This window comes from Lepisma saccharinum, chromosome 6 (assembly GCF_977018435.1).
Source record: "Lepisma saccharinum chromosome 6, izLepSacc3.1, whole genome shotgun sequence".
Lineage (NCBI taxonomy): Eukaryota > Metazoa > Arthropoda > Insecta > Zygentoma > Lepismatidae > Lepisma > Lepisma saccharinum.
The window spans coordinates 64,238,468-64,254,779 of record NC_139234.1 but is presented as its reverse complement, the minus strand read 5'-3'; the positions used below and the strand labels follow the sequence as shown (position 1 = coordinate 64,254,779).

Sequence of the window (16,312 nt, the reverse complement as noted above, 5' to 3'; positions counted from 1 at the left end):
TGAAAGGCAATCCACAATCATATGGAAGAAGAAAACTAAAAGAGCTTGTAACAGCAGTAGATGTGTCAACTGGAAGGAGTCTGTCCAGAATTTTTCAAGCTGAATCGACCTCACCTTTGGCAGAACATAATGTTATTCCACAATGTGGGTGTTGTGAATTATGGTTTAAAAATAATGTTGAGTCATGCACAACTTACAACCAACAGGTTCAAGTTATTTCTACTGTTCCCAGATCTGTTACTAAACAGCAGATATTAGAACACATCCCAAATTCTACCAAACACATGATCGACAAATCACGAAGACTGGTGGTGGAGAAAGGAATTTTTGGCATACCAGACTAGAGTTGCAAAAAACACTGCTTTTTGGAAGGGACAGTTTTTTTCCATAAAAAGCTGGCTTTTTCGGGGGGAAAAACTGAAATTTTGGCTTTTTACCAATTACAGCTAACCTATTTCACTTGGAGTTACTGTTATAAGTAGGGAACGGAACTTTATGTGCTAAAAAACTCACAAATATTTATTTTTTATGTGTCATAAATGTTGAAAATATGTGATAAAAACAAGAAAATATGTGACAAAAATAAAAACATTTGGTAACAAAAACAAACCATAACATTAAACATCTGAAATTAGTTTCTAAATGATTACCTCTTAGCGAGCTATTTTTTGGAAGAGTTGCAGTGGATCATTGCAAATCTGTGACGATTATCTCTAAAAAGCATCTTATATTGTGAGAAAGATCGCTCCACGTCACAAGAAACAATTCTTGCATATTTGAAGCATGAAATGTCACTAACGCCGAAGTTTTCCAAAGCTTCCTCTTCCTCTACTTCACCTCCTTCCAAATTTGGCACAATGTTTGAAAACCTTGGTTTTTTCCCAAAAATTCTGTACATTTAGACATTTAGATCCAGTGAGTTCTTTCAGTTTCGTTTCTACTATACGGACTTCACCAATGGAAGCTGCCAAAAGTGTTCGCGGACGATTCAAGCTTTCATATGGAATTAGAGAGAATGGACAGGTTTGTTGAAGTGTATGCCAATTCGACTTTTAAGGAGGGCTCCATTAACAGTTCTTGCAGAATTCTTCTTTGTCGAGATCATTTACAACAGATACAATTTTTTTCAAAGTTCTGGGCATAACATCTGCATCGCGTAACTACAGGTGTAGGGGGAAGTGAAACCTCAGGACATTTTTGTTTAAAAATGTCTATTCTTCTAGGCGACTTGATAAAAACTTTCTTCCCATTTGAAACCAGTTTATCGACATCGGGATAAAGAGCTCTTATCTTTTCACATATTCTATGCAATGCATGTGCCACACATGTAACATGCACCATTTTGGGGTAGCTAACGGCAAGACCACTGCATGTAAGCTGCAGCATCTGTCAAGAGAAGAACATTGTCAAATTTTATGCCTTCTGGCCACAATAGCTGCATTGCTTCATTAAAAACCTGGCTATCGTTACGTGTAGCCAGCCCCAGCTACTTACAGCTATTTTCTCCCAATAGGATTGTAGGCGACGTGCCAGAAGTCTGCCAGCGAGGGTGTTCAAAGACAAAACAAACCTAGCACTCTCGATATGAAAGAGGTGCGGAGAATAAACATTTTTCCTTTGAGGATTTTGAGGTAGATGAAGTCAATGAGCGATTTTATGTATTTAAAATGAAATTTGCAAAATATGTATTTACATACGGAAAACTGGAAAATATGTGTTTTTATGTAAAATAAAATTTGCTGTGTTGACATATAAGGCTATGATCAGAATTTTGGCAAAAATTAGGGTCTCTATCTTATCGCAGAAAAAACATTCATTTACCTAAAGTTCCTTTCCCTAGTTATAAGTTTACAGGTTTGTAGTGACATATTTTACAACTAGCTAAAATAAATTTACATGATGTAGCAGTAAAGAGGCAGATATTGGCCAATCCCAGTGAACACATTGCATAGTGGTTCAGATACAATTTTAACCCTATCTTACCGGGGAGGGCCTTGCAGGCACAAAACCTCTATTATTTATTTTACAACTGAAAATAAATTACATTCATTCCCTAGTATGTTCCCAATATTTCTTTATTACTTTTGTTTATAAAAACAAATGTACTTAATGTAATTAGGAGGCAAAATGCACTTGATGGGCATATCAGGCGCCATCTTTGAATGTGTCTCATTTGACACACTCATGCCAGTGACAGTGTACAATTGGTTGGTTATGATGGTAATGATTGTAATTATCATATTTAATAAACAACTGCACTTCTGCAAACTAAAAAGCATTACTAAAAATTATTATGGATTTTCTGAGTTTTAGTGAATGATAAAATATATGTGACGCTCATGAAATAATTCATTATTATATTTTATTAATGATAGTAATTTTTGTAATGATATATATATATAATCAACAAAGGAAGCAGTGATTTAATTATAAAATGGTTTCTTGAAATTTAGTGATAAAACAAAGTGTGGCCTGTGAGCCACACTATACTGTTTTTTCAATGGCATGCATCGTGCACAGTTTCATCGGTCTGTTTTTCTTACATGCACGTTGAATGTTTTTCTTTATACTGAAGAAGTCTGTGTCGCTTGTCATCTGTGACTTCAGTCTGAAAGCTCCTTCAATGGCACGCATCATGTTGCCTCGGTCTTGTTTGTGCATGCATGGTGGATGCTTGCCTACAGACTGAAGGTGCCCATGTCACTTCAATGTGACCCCCTTCCCCCGCACTGTCATGTGTTGCTTCGGTCTGAATATTCTCTATACTTAACAAGATTGTTAGCTACTTCATCAGAGATTAAGATTTCATTTAGCCCGTAAATCACAGAGAAAAATTGCAAGTACTATTGATGGAAAAGGTCTGCTTTTTGATAGAATGTTCCATTTATAATCATGAATGGGTCTCTGGAGTGGAATAAAGTAATGCTGTTGCCTTGTAATAAGAAGGGGTCTGAGGTTCAATCCTCAGTGGAGAAGGAGTGCTTCGGATCTACAACCTTAGTGACAATGAAGTTCGACCAGTTACAAATATAGGAGTGCGTTGTGAAAGAAGAACACATGCATATGCTGAACATATTTTATTCAGCAGGCTACATGGAACAAAGGAAAACATAAATTTCCGCAATTTATGGTGTCCACACAAAAAAAAACATTTTCGTCCATCTACACGTGACATTGAAGTTCGACCACTGTTAGAGGGGATCCTGTTTACCATGGTGTGACGCCGCCCCGTCGGCGAATAACTGTGGCAATGCATCGGGGCATGCTGCGGACGAGTCGTTCAAGGTATTCCACATCGATGTGGTGCCATTCCTCCTGCAGGCAGGCGATAAGAGCAGCCACTGTCGTGGGTCCCCTCTGTTGCACACGTCCCTTAAGAACACGCCACACATTCTCAATGGGCGAGAGGTCGGGACTCGATGGTGGCCATGGCAGAGTTCGCACGTGATGGCAAGTCAACCATTCTCTTGTCAGCGGCGCTGTATGAGGCCTGGCATTGTCGTGTTGAAAGATGAGACGCCGCCTGTGGAACAGGTGCCTTCGCACTGTGGGAAGATGCCGCTCCAGTATGCGTGTATAGGCATGTGCATTCACAATGCCCTCACAGACGTGTAGTGGGCCAACCCCAGATGCCGTCATGCATCCCCATACCATCACTGACGCAGGTTTCTGTACCCGACGTGCATAACATTTTGCTTCATTCTGTTCCTCCTTCCAACAAATTACTGTTTTCCGTATTTTCCCGTACACAACATTGAAAATGGATTCTTCCGTCCACAAAACCCTGTTCCACTGCCGAAATGTCCATCCCCGGTACATTCGTGCCCACTGTAGTCGATTGCCTTTGTTCAACATGGAAAGGAAGGGTTTACGTTTCGCCTTGTACACTCGGTAACCGCATCGCTGTAGGTAACGGCGAATGGTTCTGGTTGACACTTCAATGTGAAAGCGTTCTCGAGTCCACAGTCGTAATTCGGCCACAGAAACATGATTGTTGGTCTGGATATAGCGCCTAAATATCTGTAGGTCATGCACGCTCAGCAGGCGTTTTCGACCGGGGGCCTTACCTGGCTCTGTAGTACCCGTATTTTGGTGGTGTTTGATGATGCAGTGGACGGTTGACTTGGGTAAGTTCAGTTGGCGCCCTATTTCCCGTTCACTGAGTCCATCCCGTTGCAACTCCACCACTCTTCTCCTCACGGTGTTGTCAATAGGTTTGCCCCTGGCCATGGTGATGATGCCCTGCGGTTCCTCAGTGCACAGCACGCGCTTATATACGGCGGACTCCCTTATCGTGCCCGTGACATCATGCTTCCGTCGAATGCGCCACTATCTGTAATTTTCCGTATGGGTCTGTTGAAGTTCAATGTCACGCGTATAGTTCCCCATTTTCGTTCTTTACGTGACCTTGGGTGCAACATGCTGGGATCACGATTCTTGCCTGCTCACACGCCTCCTCTTACACACATGCGTCACTTCTGCGGGTCACCCATTCCACCGCCTATGCCTCTGTGCATTTAATCACGTATTCCTTTCTGGTCGAACTTCATTGTCACCAAGGTTGTAATTTCAAACTGTAGGTTCACCCCAGATTTATTTTATATATATATATTTTTTTCCATTTGTGGCCAGTCTTATTTCCTTCTCCTTCAGTTTTACTGCCAGTGTTTTTCAACCGCCGGGCCGCAAAGTTATGTTGCACCCAGGGGTTGACGACAAATTTAAAATTAATTTTATATTTAACAGCAAGTCTATACATATTTGAACTCTGATTATGCCATACTTGATGTATTAATATTAATTAAGGTTGCATATTAATTTTCATAAGTAAGTTCAGAAATGTATTTATGAGTGAAATTGTTGGGATCAGGGCATCGACTTGTAAGAAATATATTTACTGAGCTGTGGTCTCACAAAGGTCAAGAACCACTGCAACAAGCAGCCAAAATACATCACTAGTTGCTCCGTGACCAGGTTTAGCGGCCATTTAACCAAATTATACATGATGTACTGGAAAGCCAGAATACAAATATATATTAACTACTGAACACAAAATTTAATAATAGATTTTCAAAAGGTAGAGCAGTAGTTTCTTTTTTGCTTCATGTACCGTGCGTCCATTTCGATCTGCAGCCGAGAGATCGGGAGAAGCGTGGCGGGCGGCGCTGGCGGAGATGCCGACATTTGCGGCCTGAAATGCCCGCTTATTTTTATGGACATATGCAGACATTTATATAAATATTGCAAAACGAGCACTAACCTGTGTTATAAGAGTATGGTTTTAATTTTAGTAGCTTAGTGGCTGTATGTGCTGATGATTTTGACACTCCCATCTCCTGTGAAACACGGCGTAGAGGTTTGTTTGGATAACTTTCTAACGCTGCCTCAATTTCATCGAGTTCATCGAGGAAGCTCACGAAAACCATCGACTTTTAATGGTTTCGTCGGCAGCGTAATCTTGATACAGTGTTGCACATTCGAAACCTCCAAACGATCCCCATCGACACAAAACTCTTTCAAGGATATAAACTTAAGCAGGACGTTGCTGGTCAAAACTATGATTAAAATGTTTTATTACCTGTGATTCTTATCGTCACTTCTAAAGCGTATTTTTTTGTGTATATAATTGCAGAACTTGGATGAATTACAGATGATGAATTATAACCCAGGTTAGTGCTCGTTTTGCAATATTTATATAAATGTCTGGATATGTACGTAAAAATAAGCGAGCATTACAGGCCGCAAATGTCGGCATCTCCGCCAGCGCCGCCCGCCACGCTTCTCCCGATCTCTCGGCTGCAGATCGAAATGGACGCACGGTATGTGTTCGTGTTTGTATGAAAATAACACTCTGAAAGAACCTCACATTCAAAAAAGCCAGCTTTCTTGAAAACACTGTTTTTGTCTAGCTACGAATTTCATATTGTAAATTGTATTTTATACTTAGAAATTAGTGTCTATTTTACAGTAGGGAGATAAACGAAAACCATGGAACAGGAAAAATACTGCCAACTCCTGTATTTTCATTGATTTGAGACACTTTTGTGACAAAAGCCGAAAGAAGCCCAACCAAAAACGCTGTGGAAAAAAACTCCGACCACTTCCAACTCTATACCAGACCCCTACAGTGGACATCTCATTATGAACAAGGACTTGCAGACAGCAGTATCAAGGCAGAGTGCTAATAAAAAGGATACTGTTACTGGGCTAGAAAATGGTCAAAGAATTCCCAAAATAAAATGTTATATGACAAGGAGTATTAGTGAAACATACAACAGAGTATCCAGAAATAAAGATAGGTAGAACAAAATTTTTCTCTTTGCATCCTAAGTGGGTAATACCACATCCAACAAGAGATGTTTGTTGGTGTGTGTACTGTTCAAACTTCAATCTCTGTGTAGTTACCCTGAAAAACCTGCTGCAAGAAAATGATTGTTCAGACAGTCTTGTGAGTACGGTGTTATCATTAGTTGTGTGTTCTATGGCATGAATCATGCTTATTACAAGAATGTCACAAAAATGTCCAGGTCAGGGTGGAGTAATTCTACAAACCTTACGACTTGGAAGAAGCAGCAGAAGAGAATGATGAAGTAAGCTATGCAACATGAGAAGGCTGTCAACTTGTAAAATAGACAGTGGCAATAGATTATTTTCTTCAAGAATTTTTCAAATAAGACTGAAGGCCGTAACCCATATTTATATGAAAAATGTGCAAAGAAATTACATCTCCCGTACTAAAGATGAATCAAAAACATCTGCCCAACATTTAGTCATTCATTGTGATTTTGCAGAGAATTGGTCTGTTGTTCTACCAGGAGAAGTACAGGGCTACCACTGGCAGAATTACGTAAGATCGATTTTTACAGCAATGACCTATTTCAACAACAAGACAACAAGTTTTGCAATTATTAGTGATGACACAGGACACAGTTCTTCTCATGCTTTATTAGTACTTCAGAAAATCAAAGAAAGCCTTGGTGTTAAACCAACCAGAACTAGCATAACCTCAGATGAGACCGATTTCAACTTTATGAACTATCGAAGTCATCAACTCCCTCAACTGGACATGAAAAAGGGACATCTGATGGGGTCGGAGGTCTAGTGAAACATCATACCACTAAACACAAGCTATCTAAGCCTGTAATACAGGCCATTCAGAGTGCAACAGACTTTGTCCAAACAGTTACACAGTGCACTACTGCAATCAGGTTGATACTTTTACGCAAAGATGATGTGGAAAATTTTCGAGCTAGAAAACTGGAAGATTGGAAAACAATTGGACCAGTGAAAGGAATCCAAAAATCTCATGTGTGGGCTTATGATGGAAAGAAGCTCTCCATTTCAAGAACAGCGGGAAGCATCATGGAATATGTTTCATTTGGCAACAGTGAGGATAGTACAGCTGTTAAACTGCATGATCTCCGAAGTTTAAAGATAGGAATGTTTGTGGCCTGTGTGCATGCAGGTGAATGGTGGATGGCAGAACTTACACAGGTCAGCAATGAGTTACAGGAAGTTACTGTTAACTTCATGCTACCCCATCCAGTGGGTACTGCTTTCCTGACAAGAAACAGCAAGATTATCACACATGTTCTATCCAGTTGCATGATATCCTAAAGACAATTGATCCTCCTGTCCATGTTGGTGCATCAGCAAGAGTTCATTCCATACTAGATGCTGACACTAAATCTATTCAGCAACTGTTGTGTTTATAATGGACTAGGATAATAGGTGCACTGTCTTTGTTATATTAGAACTGTTTTTTTTAATTGCTTCAGCAAAAACTGTCTTATAGCATGGATAAAATAATTTATAAGTGTATTAATGTAACATTTCCACGGTCCCAAATTTGTCCTAAAGTGGATTTTTTTTAAAAATAAATCATTAGAAATTAAAGAAGCAAAATGGCATGCTCCCCTTTTCATGTATGTAATACCCTTAGATATACAACTCCTGTAATATTTTTAGAATTTTTGAGATAAAACATTTTTTTTAAAAAAATGTTTATTCTTTAATTGCTGTTTCAATGTTGGTTTTGGATATGATATTTGATGTAGAAAAACAAACACTTCCAAACAAAAAAATATTTATCCATTTATCTCTATTTGTTGAGAAGATATTGCAATTTTAAAAATTTGACAGATCCAAAGTGGCTTCTGCACTGTCAACTTTGAACAGTTATATCTCGAGTAAAACAAAAAAAAACATTTCTCAGATTCTCTTACAGTTTCACATATAAAAATTTCAGGAAAATCAGAGACAATGATTCCCACCCCTCTGCCTGTCTGGAGATGGATTCGGCCTTTTGGTAGTCATTCATGTAGAGCAGCCAAGTTAAGAACCCTCTATAAAGCAGGAGAAACACTTACTTTATTTCTTGCCAGGACCATGACTTTTGAACGACCATATTTTTGTTCAATTTTGGTCATTAGACAATCAATAATCTTCAAAAATCTTTCATATTCCAGCATATCCTTGGGCTTATGGTAGAAATGAGAGAGATCCAAAAGCTGAAGCCATCTAGGCAAAGAGAAAGAAATACAACATTTATTACAAAATAGAAAACACTATTTATGATCATTTATTATTTTTGAAATCGTTCAATTTCACTCTTGAAATGTTATGTATTGTATTTTTTGCTTTTAAAAAACATACAATACACATCAAGTAAGCGACTTTCTCTACCAATTTCTACATTACCAAAAAGCAACGACTTTAAATTGCTAGTTACCAGAAACTAATTTTTTGAGTAATGGAAGTTATGGAGATTGGGGAGTCAGATGTATACATTCACATGTTGCATTTACTCAAACACAATGTGCACATGTGCAGTGCTCGAAAAATCTTCTTCAGAGCTAGATGCCAGCTCTAAAAATCAAGCGCCAGGAAACCACCTACTAATAATTGTGGATACTATAAGAAGCTGAGCCAGCCCCTGTGGCGGAGTGGTTAGCACATATCGCTATGATGCCAGGGGTCCTGGATTCGAATCCCGGACTGGGCTTGGATGTTTGTGAGTGTCCATTCATCAATTTCATCATATCATCACCATCTTTGCAAATTAGCCAAAAGTGGCACAAAAAGCGAAGTAAAATAAAGCAAATCAATCAGTCTATAACCTGAGCATGACCGTATTCAAAACATCTCTAAATTATGTGAGAAAGCGGGAAATAGGAGGTTGGGGGACAAAGAGTAAGGGATTGTTACTGATTCTATAGAATGTTCACAACGTTGATAAAAAAATCATTTACTAACTTACGCTGTACTGCAATTTGAACTTAGAATCTTCAAAGTTTCGTACACTGAAACTTAAAAAACGGAAATATTACAGCAAAAGCTGAAATTTTTAGTCGCCTTGGCAACCGGGATTTTTCGAGCCCTGCACATGTGTATCAGATATATCAGTTTTCCCTGTAGTGAAGAGTAGCATTTTAAAGGCAATGTTAAAGGTTTTGCATGGTTTGTGAGTCTTTCCATGAATCAAAGTTTTCTGTTACTTTCTGCTCTCAGAAAAATGACATAGTGAAATAACAAGCCATTTTATGTGATATTGTCTTTCATGCAGGCGTGTATATTCTAGGCTACCTAGGCTATCGCCGAAGCCCAGATTAAATACAGAAAATAATTGACTATCAAATGTGACTGATGCTTCACTCTCAAACAACGACCGCGGGGAAATAAATAATAGTATAAAACCCGTGACTCCTGTGCACCGTACTCCCGCGAGGAGTGGAGGGGGAGAGTGGACCATGCTTACTTATGGCCCGAGCTGAACGGAAGAAGGGAAACCTGCACGGGGACTTTTCGTCCAAGGTTTGTTTTTCTTGTGCTCGCTCTATACATGGGGATGGACTCCTTTCCTTTAAAACTACCACCAGACTTCAGCGGTTAAATTCTTCCCCGACCAGCACCTGGAGGCGGTCGGTGACGTATTTGTAGTGGCTTCTTAGACCGGGAACTCTTCGTTTTACAACGGCGGTAAAACCTTACAGCGATGCCAATGCACTAACCAGCATGGGATTTTCCCAGGTAAGGGAAATTTTGAAACTAAACTACTATTGCAGGAACGGGAAAAGAGTGGCTGGCATTTGATAGGGAATTTGTCCTCTAGGCCAAAACAACACTGTCCCATCGAACACATGCAGAACTCACAGGCCGCTGAACTTCAACAAACCACACTTTACGATGTTTTCACCCCTTTGCTGCTTTGTTTATGACTGGCTGGGGTAGACTGACTGGCCGGAGATGACAAAGGGCATTTTTCGAGTGGAAATTGTGTTGAAGGAAGTTTAAGAAAATTAGGTTTCTTACTGTGTGGATTTTCTTAAGTGTATTTAGTGAGTGAATTACGTATATATGTTTTGAATGATCTGTGCTGAGTCGTGTAGTGAACGAAAATGAATGACATAATTAACGAACTATTGCCAAAACAATTTAATCTGCTTTTATATGAGGATAAACTTCAAATCGTGAAGATATGCAAGCCTCGGGCATCGCAAAGAAGACAAGAATGGATTTGATTTGTTATTTTGCGTTGCTCTTCTGCCACTTTAGCTAATCACGACGATGAGAATGAGTGACGATACGATGAAATTCATGAAGGGTCATTCACAAAGAATACCCATGTCCATGCCTGGATATGAGCTCGGGACCACTGGCGTCATAGTGCGCTGTGCTAATAACCATTTTACCACAGAGGTTGCCAAGAGAAGAATGGAGTTCCTGTCCAAATTAAATATTCAAGGTAAGAAGTTTATTATACGCATATATTTTATTCTCGCACGTAGGCCTACATAAATATTTTACAATATGGGCCTCTGTGTTTTATAAATAACCATGAAATATTTGAAATGTTTTCCTTATTGTTTTTATATTAATGAAACAGTGATATTTTTATAATTATTAGTAAATTGTAATGTATGTATTTTAATCGCAATGTCACATCACCTTAAAATCCAAGAAATTGAACGAAAAAGAGCCTCCCATTTGAACATTATGATAAAAAGAAATAGCCCAGGTTTTAAACCCAGCATACGCCACTGCTTTCATGACATTGTTTCCAACTCAGTGTGGTGCAAGCTGCAAGGGGAGTATAATGTGGGACCCTTGACCAACTCCCCGAGTATTGAATGCATAAGTATAAAACCTCCCATATCAGTCCACTTCGTCTTTTTATTCATAAAAACCAGTTGTATACACATTCTAAAAGGGAAATAAATGGCAAATGCTTACCAGTTGCAGTGGCGAAGCGTCCTATGAGGCCAGGAGGCCGGGCCTACCCACGCCATCACTCTTTTAAAGGTGTATTTACTTACTTCATCAAAACACATGTGATGCAATGGAAAAGTTTGGAATTTTCATTTATGATAATTACAAAAAAAATTCTAACCCTGTCCAGTATACGAACTTTCCACGGAGTGAGGCACATTTGCTGGGGCCTCTTCTCTTGACATTCTGTCGTATGGTCGTATATGCGGGAAGCCTAATCTTACGAGTACTGTACGTATGCTTATAACGTGCTCTTGAGGCCGGCCTCGCGGTGTTACCTACTAGAACGAACAGAATATCAGCAACACTGCATTTCCGCCAGGGTTGGAAATTTGTGGTGTACCGGCATTTTTGTAAACATTAGCATGTGTTCGTGCAGAGATATTTCTATTTCATTGTACATTCTCCATATTTTGTACGAAACTTAGGTTTTCCTTCCTTTCATCGACAAGTGTAAGTGAAATTAAAAATTACGGAGTAGGTGTAGTTCTGACTTCGTTTTCTGGTCAGAGTGCTGATGGTCTTGTCGATTCACCCAACACCGTAGCGTAAACAGAAAGTCTAAAGAACTTATATGTATAAAGTAAGTCTTCATACCAAATTATGTAAATTAATATGCCAGTTACGCCTTATATTTACAAAGTAGTTTTACTTTCACTGGAAATAGAATAATTTACTTTTATCATGAACGGGGATTTCCCCGCTCGTTCCCTCTCTGTGAAAACTTGCCTCCTGCTCAGGACGCTACAACGGAGCGTGGCTCTGAGCGCGAGTTTCGTGATGGTAGAGCTTTGTTTGTGATTCGTGTCTTGTGCAGCGATCAGATTTATGCAAGAAGTGCCGGACTGAAATGCATGAACAATCGAGTTCTAAAGTGAAGATGTAATCATCGGTAAGGTAGGACCCACTTTTGGCATTTCATGTTTCCTTCTTATAACAATCATTTCTAAAATGTTTTCAACTATATTTTCCTTTGCAAGTAGCAGTGGCAAGTGACAACAAAAGATTTTAAAAAATTCAAAGTTGTTGAAACGTTATTTAATGCGTTAACACTGTCGTTGAATAAATATTACAAGCAGACATTTTTTTTTATGCAGCCGACACAAGCGAAGAGGTAGGCAGTTTCGTTTACCCTGAAGGGATAACAAGAGAAGAGGGCGTTCAATGAGAGTACAATGCAAGGGAAGACTTTTTTTGGGTTTAGGACAAAGGGTGTTGTGTTATGGGGTTATTGCACGGGCCATGTCTGTTTCAGGTCTGGCAGAACAGGCCAGCCAGTGTTGTCACATTGGATTGGCAGAAAAGAGCTGAATTGCGCCTAAAAATTGGGATTCTATTCTCTCAAGCAACTACATTTATTATAACCTGTTTATATGTTACATAGTAACCTGTCGTGTTGCCGGGTCCCAAACAAGGATCCTATGTTCTATTATCACGTAAAGGTGTCTACTAACACAAAGGGTAGAACAAACTAGGATGCGAAGTATACACACTGAATGAGAGAGGTCACCTTTACTTATGTTTTTCTTTAAAGCCCCGTGGTGGTCATCCTAACACGTTACGAAGCCAGGTGACCTAATTGTGGTCATGCCAATGTTTCCTGATCATCTTTAATTCATTCTCCATACATTCTCATCGTCACGATTAACATAGAGTAGAACAAATGAGACGAAAATATTCAAAATTTAAATTATGTTTACTTGCACATACAGGTGTCAGAAATTCATTTATCTAGAAAGCCAAGATGGGAATTAACTACAACTATTCCTTTAGTTAGACAACATATAACAATGGTGTGTTCCTCGGTGCGAGGAAGTCTTGCTAAAAAAACTAAGTTGGCAGCAGTAGAACATACCAAACTGACAGTCGCTGAAAGTGCGGAATTCTGTCGTGTGCTCACGGCACAAACGTCAGACTGACCCGAAAATTATGGGGGGGGGGGGGGTTCCACCCCTTTTCACCTCAATTGCAAAATAAATTTAGAAAAAAAGTGATGAAGAATTGACAACAGGGCTCGAGCACTATTCGTTGGATTTTCGCGATGTCCCATGATTGGTAGTTCTTTCTGGAGTTGTGTGTATAAATCAGGGGTTGAAAAACTACAAACAAATAAAAAAAACGAAATGAACAAAATCTATCGATGACATCTGGTGGGCGGGAGGAGAACGTCTTAAGACATAATTATCGTATTGATGACCGGTAACAACACTTTTGAAAACGTCGCGCCACAGGCAAGTAAAGAAGCGGTCTGGAGAGACATTGAACCACTCTCCATGACATAGCCCCCCTCCCTTTCTTTTTACATATTTAAGCAACTAATGGAAATTATCGCACTTTTGTGCCTACCCTGCTAGGAAATCTACGCTTCGCCACTGACCAGTTGTATACACACTCTAAAAGGGAAATAAATGCCAAATGCTAAAGTCACCTAACAAAATCAGCCCATGATACTGATAGCAATTTTACTATCCCAACACTCCTAACCTCACAACATAAAATTATTGACACTGGTACATAAAATTTGTTTTGGGGTGCAGAAACCACAATAACCTATATTTAATCCCAATACTATCACATGAAACACACATTATTTCAGTATAACACATCTCGGCAAGCTAAAAACAGAAAACATTCACAAACATAATCTCCATAAACCATGCAAATTTTTTCAACTTTCTAGCAGGGGTACTGATAGGTTCAAAGTAAGGATATGGTAATGTGGATTAATATACGTTGCACAAGATAAAAACCAGACGGTGAACAATTAACATATTTAATAGAAACTGGACGTCATGTCCGAAACATTCAAGTACATTGAACCATGATACAGCCAGAATATACACAGAATACATCTGCTTATGATTCCTCTTCTTCTGGCCGTGAAGACCATACCTTGTAGCCATACGCTTAATACCTGGACCGTATCAGGTACAAAGGGTTATGAATTGTTATTTGGACTGTTGTTTATCAAATGTTTTGTATGTCATTATTTGCAGACTAGGAAATTTAATACAAAGCAAGGTACATGTAGTACATTATATTCCCAGTTTATTACATGGAACTATTACGAGCATCATGAGTTGGTGGGTAATGGTGCCGTTTTTAGTCTTTGACTGGGAAGTTTGCTGCACACTATATCTTGTAGTGCTCATCACCAAGTACATTACACCAGTAATGTTGCCTTTCTTCTTGACACATGCTTCAGATTTCATTCGCGAAATAAAATTATCCAACTATCCAAGTGTAACATTTTTTCTCAACCAGGAACCATACATTTATTGAAGTAAAACTTGAAGCTTCCCTGGTGATGAAAGCTTGGAATATTTTCCACAACTCACCTGGTCGATAGCCCAAGAGAATCTATTCATAAATTTATTTTCATGAGTTACAGTTAGTCAGGGTGTCTAAAATCTTGGAAAAACACAATTCCCTGACTTTTCCAGAATAAGGAACAAAATTTTCCTGACCAAGTGGAATTCATGTAGTTAAATATGTGCATAAGAAAGTAACTATATTTTAGCTAAACACCACACTTAGAATCTTGCTTAACAAAGATTTTCAGAACACTCACTTCACATGTTAAAAGTAATAATGGGAAGGGAAGTAGAACAGAAATGACTGCATGTAGAATGTAGAGTGACTAGCCATGTGAGGTTGTGTGTGTGTTTATCTTGGTGTAAGCTTGAAAAAGTTCTGGGAAACCCGGACAAAACATCACATTAAAAATAACAGACTTCCACGACTTCCAGAAAAAGTAAATTCCCTGACTTTTCCAGGATTTCCAGTCTGGTAGACCCTGTTTAGTGGTTCCAGGGTGGCTACAAACAAGCAGAAATGAAATTCCCTGACTTTTCCAGGTTTTCCAGGACAAAATTTACATTTTTCCCTGACAATTACAAACTAAACTAAATCGATGTTTTTGCAAATGGAAATAATAAACTCATACAGATCCACATATGGTTTTGCTAAGTACCAATATTATCTTCTATTAAATTGACTTAATTTCTTTGTTCTCTATGACTTGAATTCAAACTGCAAAATAGTGAATTTGGAAAATTATTACAATTCACAAGCTAAGGAAGGATTATGGAATTTTGTCATACGCAGTAAGTTTAAAATAAAATACTTGCTTATTTGTAAAGTTACGACTAAATGAGATAAGAGTGATTGATTAAGAAATACAATTTGTAATTTATCAGTCTCCTTATACATTCTCAGTATTATATGTTGATATTTCCACTGAAGTTTGGAACCCTCTGCTTGCTAGAACCATGAGTGCGGACTCACTTTTCAATGCATAAAGCTACTTCTGTCTTCTCTGTAAAACAAACAACTTAACTCTTGCATATAAGTGAAACAACTGAATTGAACAAAAGAAAGTGTCATATTTCCTTACATTATCGATGGGATTTCTGCTTCAGTACAGCATATCCAAGTGAAGTGCTGTGAAACTGACAACATGCAGTTATACCATTAATGCTGACGAAAAGGGTATGTAAGTATTAGAAATTTAACGCAAGGAATTTATAGAATTGCATTGTATAGGTACCTGATTTAGCTAACCAACACATTAAAACAGGAACACACTAATAATAAAAGCTTCTGAAAGTTCATATACGAGGGGCATCCTGGAAAAGCTCCAATGGTGCCTATACGCAGCACTAGTGGTCGGAGAGCGACACACACACATACAGGCAGGAAGAAGTGGCATGTAGCTGTAATCTGGTACAGTTGCAATGTAGCCGGTTTAGGACAGTTCTAGGTTAAAGATTGCAGCTCTCATAAAGTCTCCCACCGACTGCAATGTAGCCTACATTGCACGTTCAGAATTTGGCACAGAGCAATCGTGTGAGTTTTGCAGACTGGACGTCGTGAGTGATAGGATGGTCAGACGATGGTGCAGACAATTCACGGAAGGCCAATCGAATGTGCACAACCCCATAGAGCTGAGTACACACGGGCCCTTTGCATCACTTCAGGTGGGATATCTTGGACCACTCCCTGTACAGTCATGGAAAAAAGTTCTTCCCCATAAGGCTTTAAT

General features: G+C 38.9%; 1 protein-coding gene across 1 annotated transcript in view; it reads right to left on the bottom strand.

Moving 5' to 3' along the window:
- LOC145988825 (uncharacterized) overlaps positions 1–16,312 on the bottom strand; it is a 42,590-nt gene that overhangs the window by 11,366 nt on the left and 14,912 nt on the right. The window contains exon 2 of the mRNA XM_083124036.1: positions 8,370–8,520. Within this exon, the coding sequence (XP_082980162.1) occupies positions 8,370–8,520 (151 nt within the window). The remainder of the gene's footprint in view (positions 1–8,369; positions 8,521–16,312) is intronic.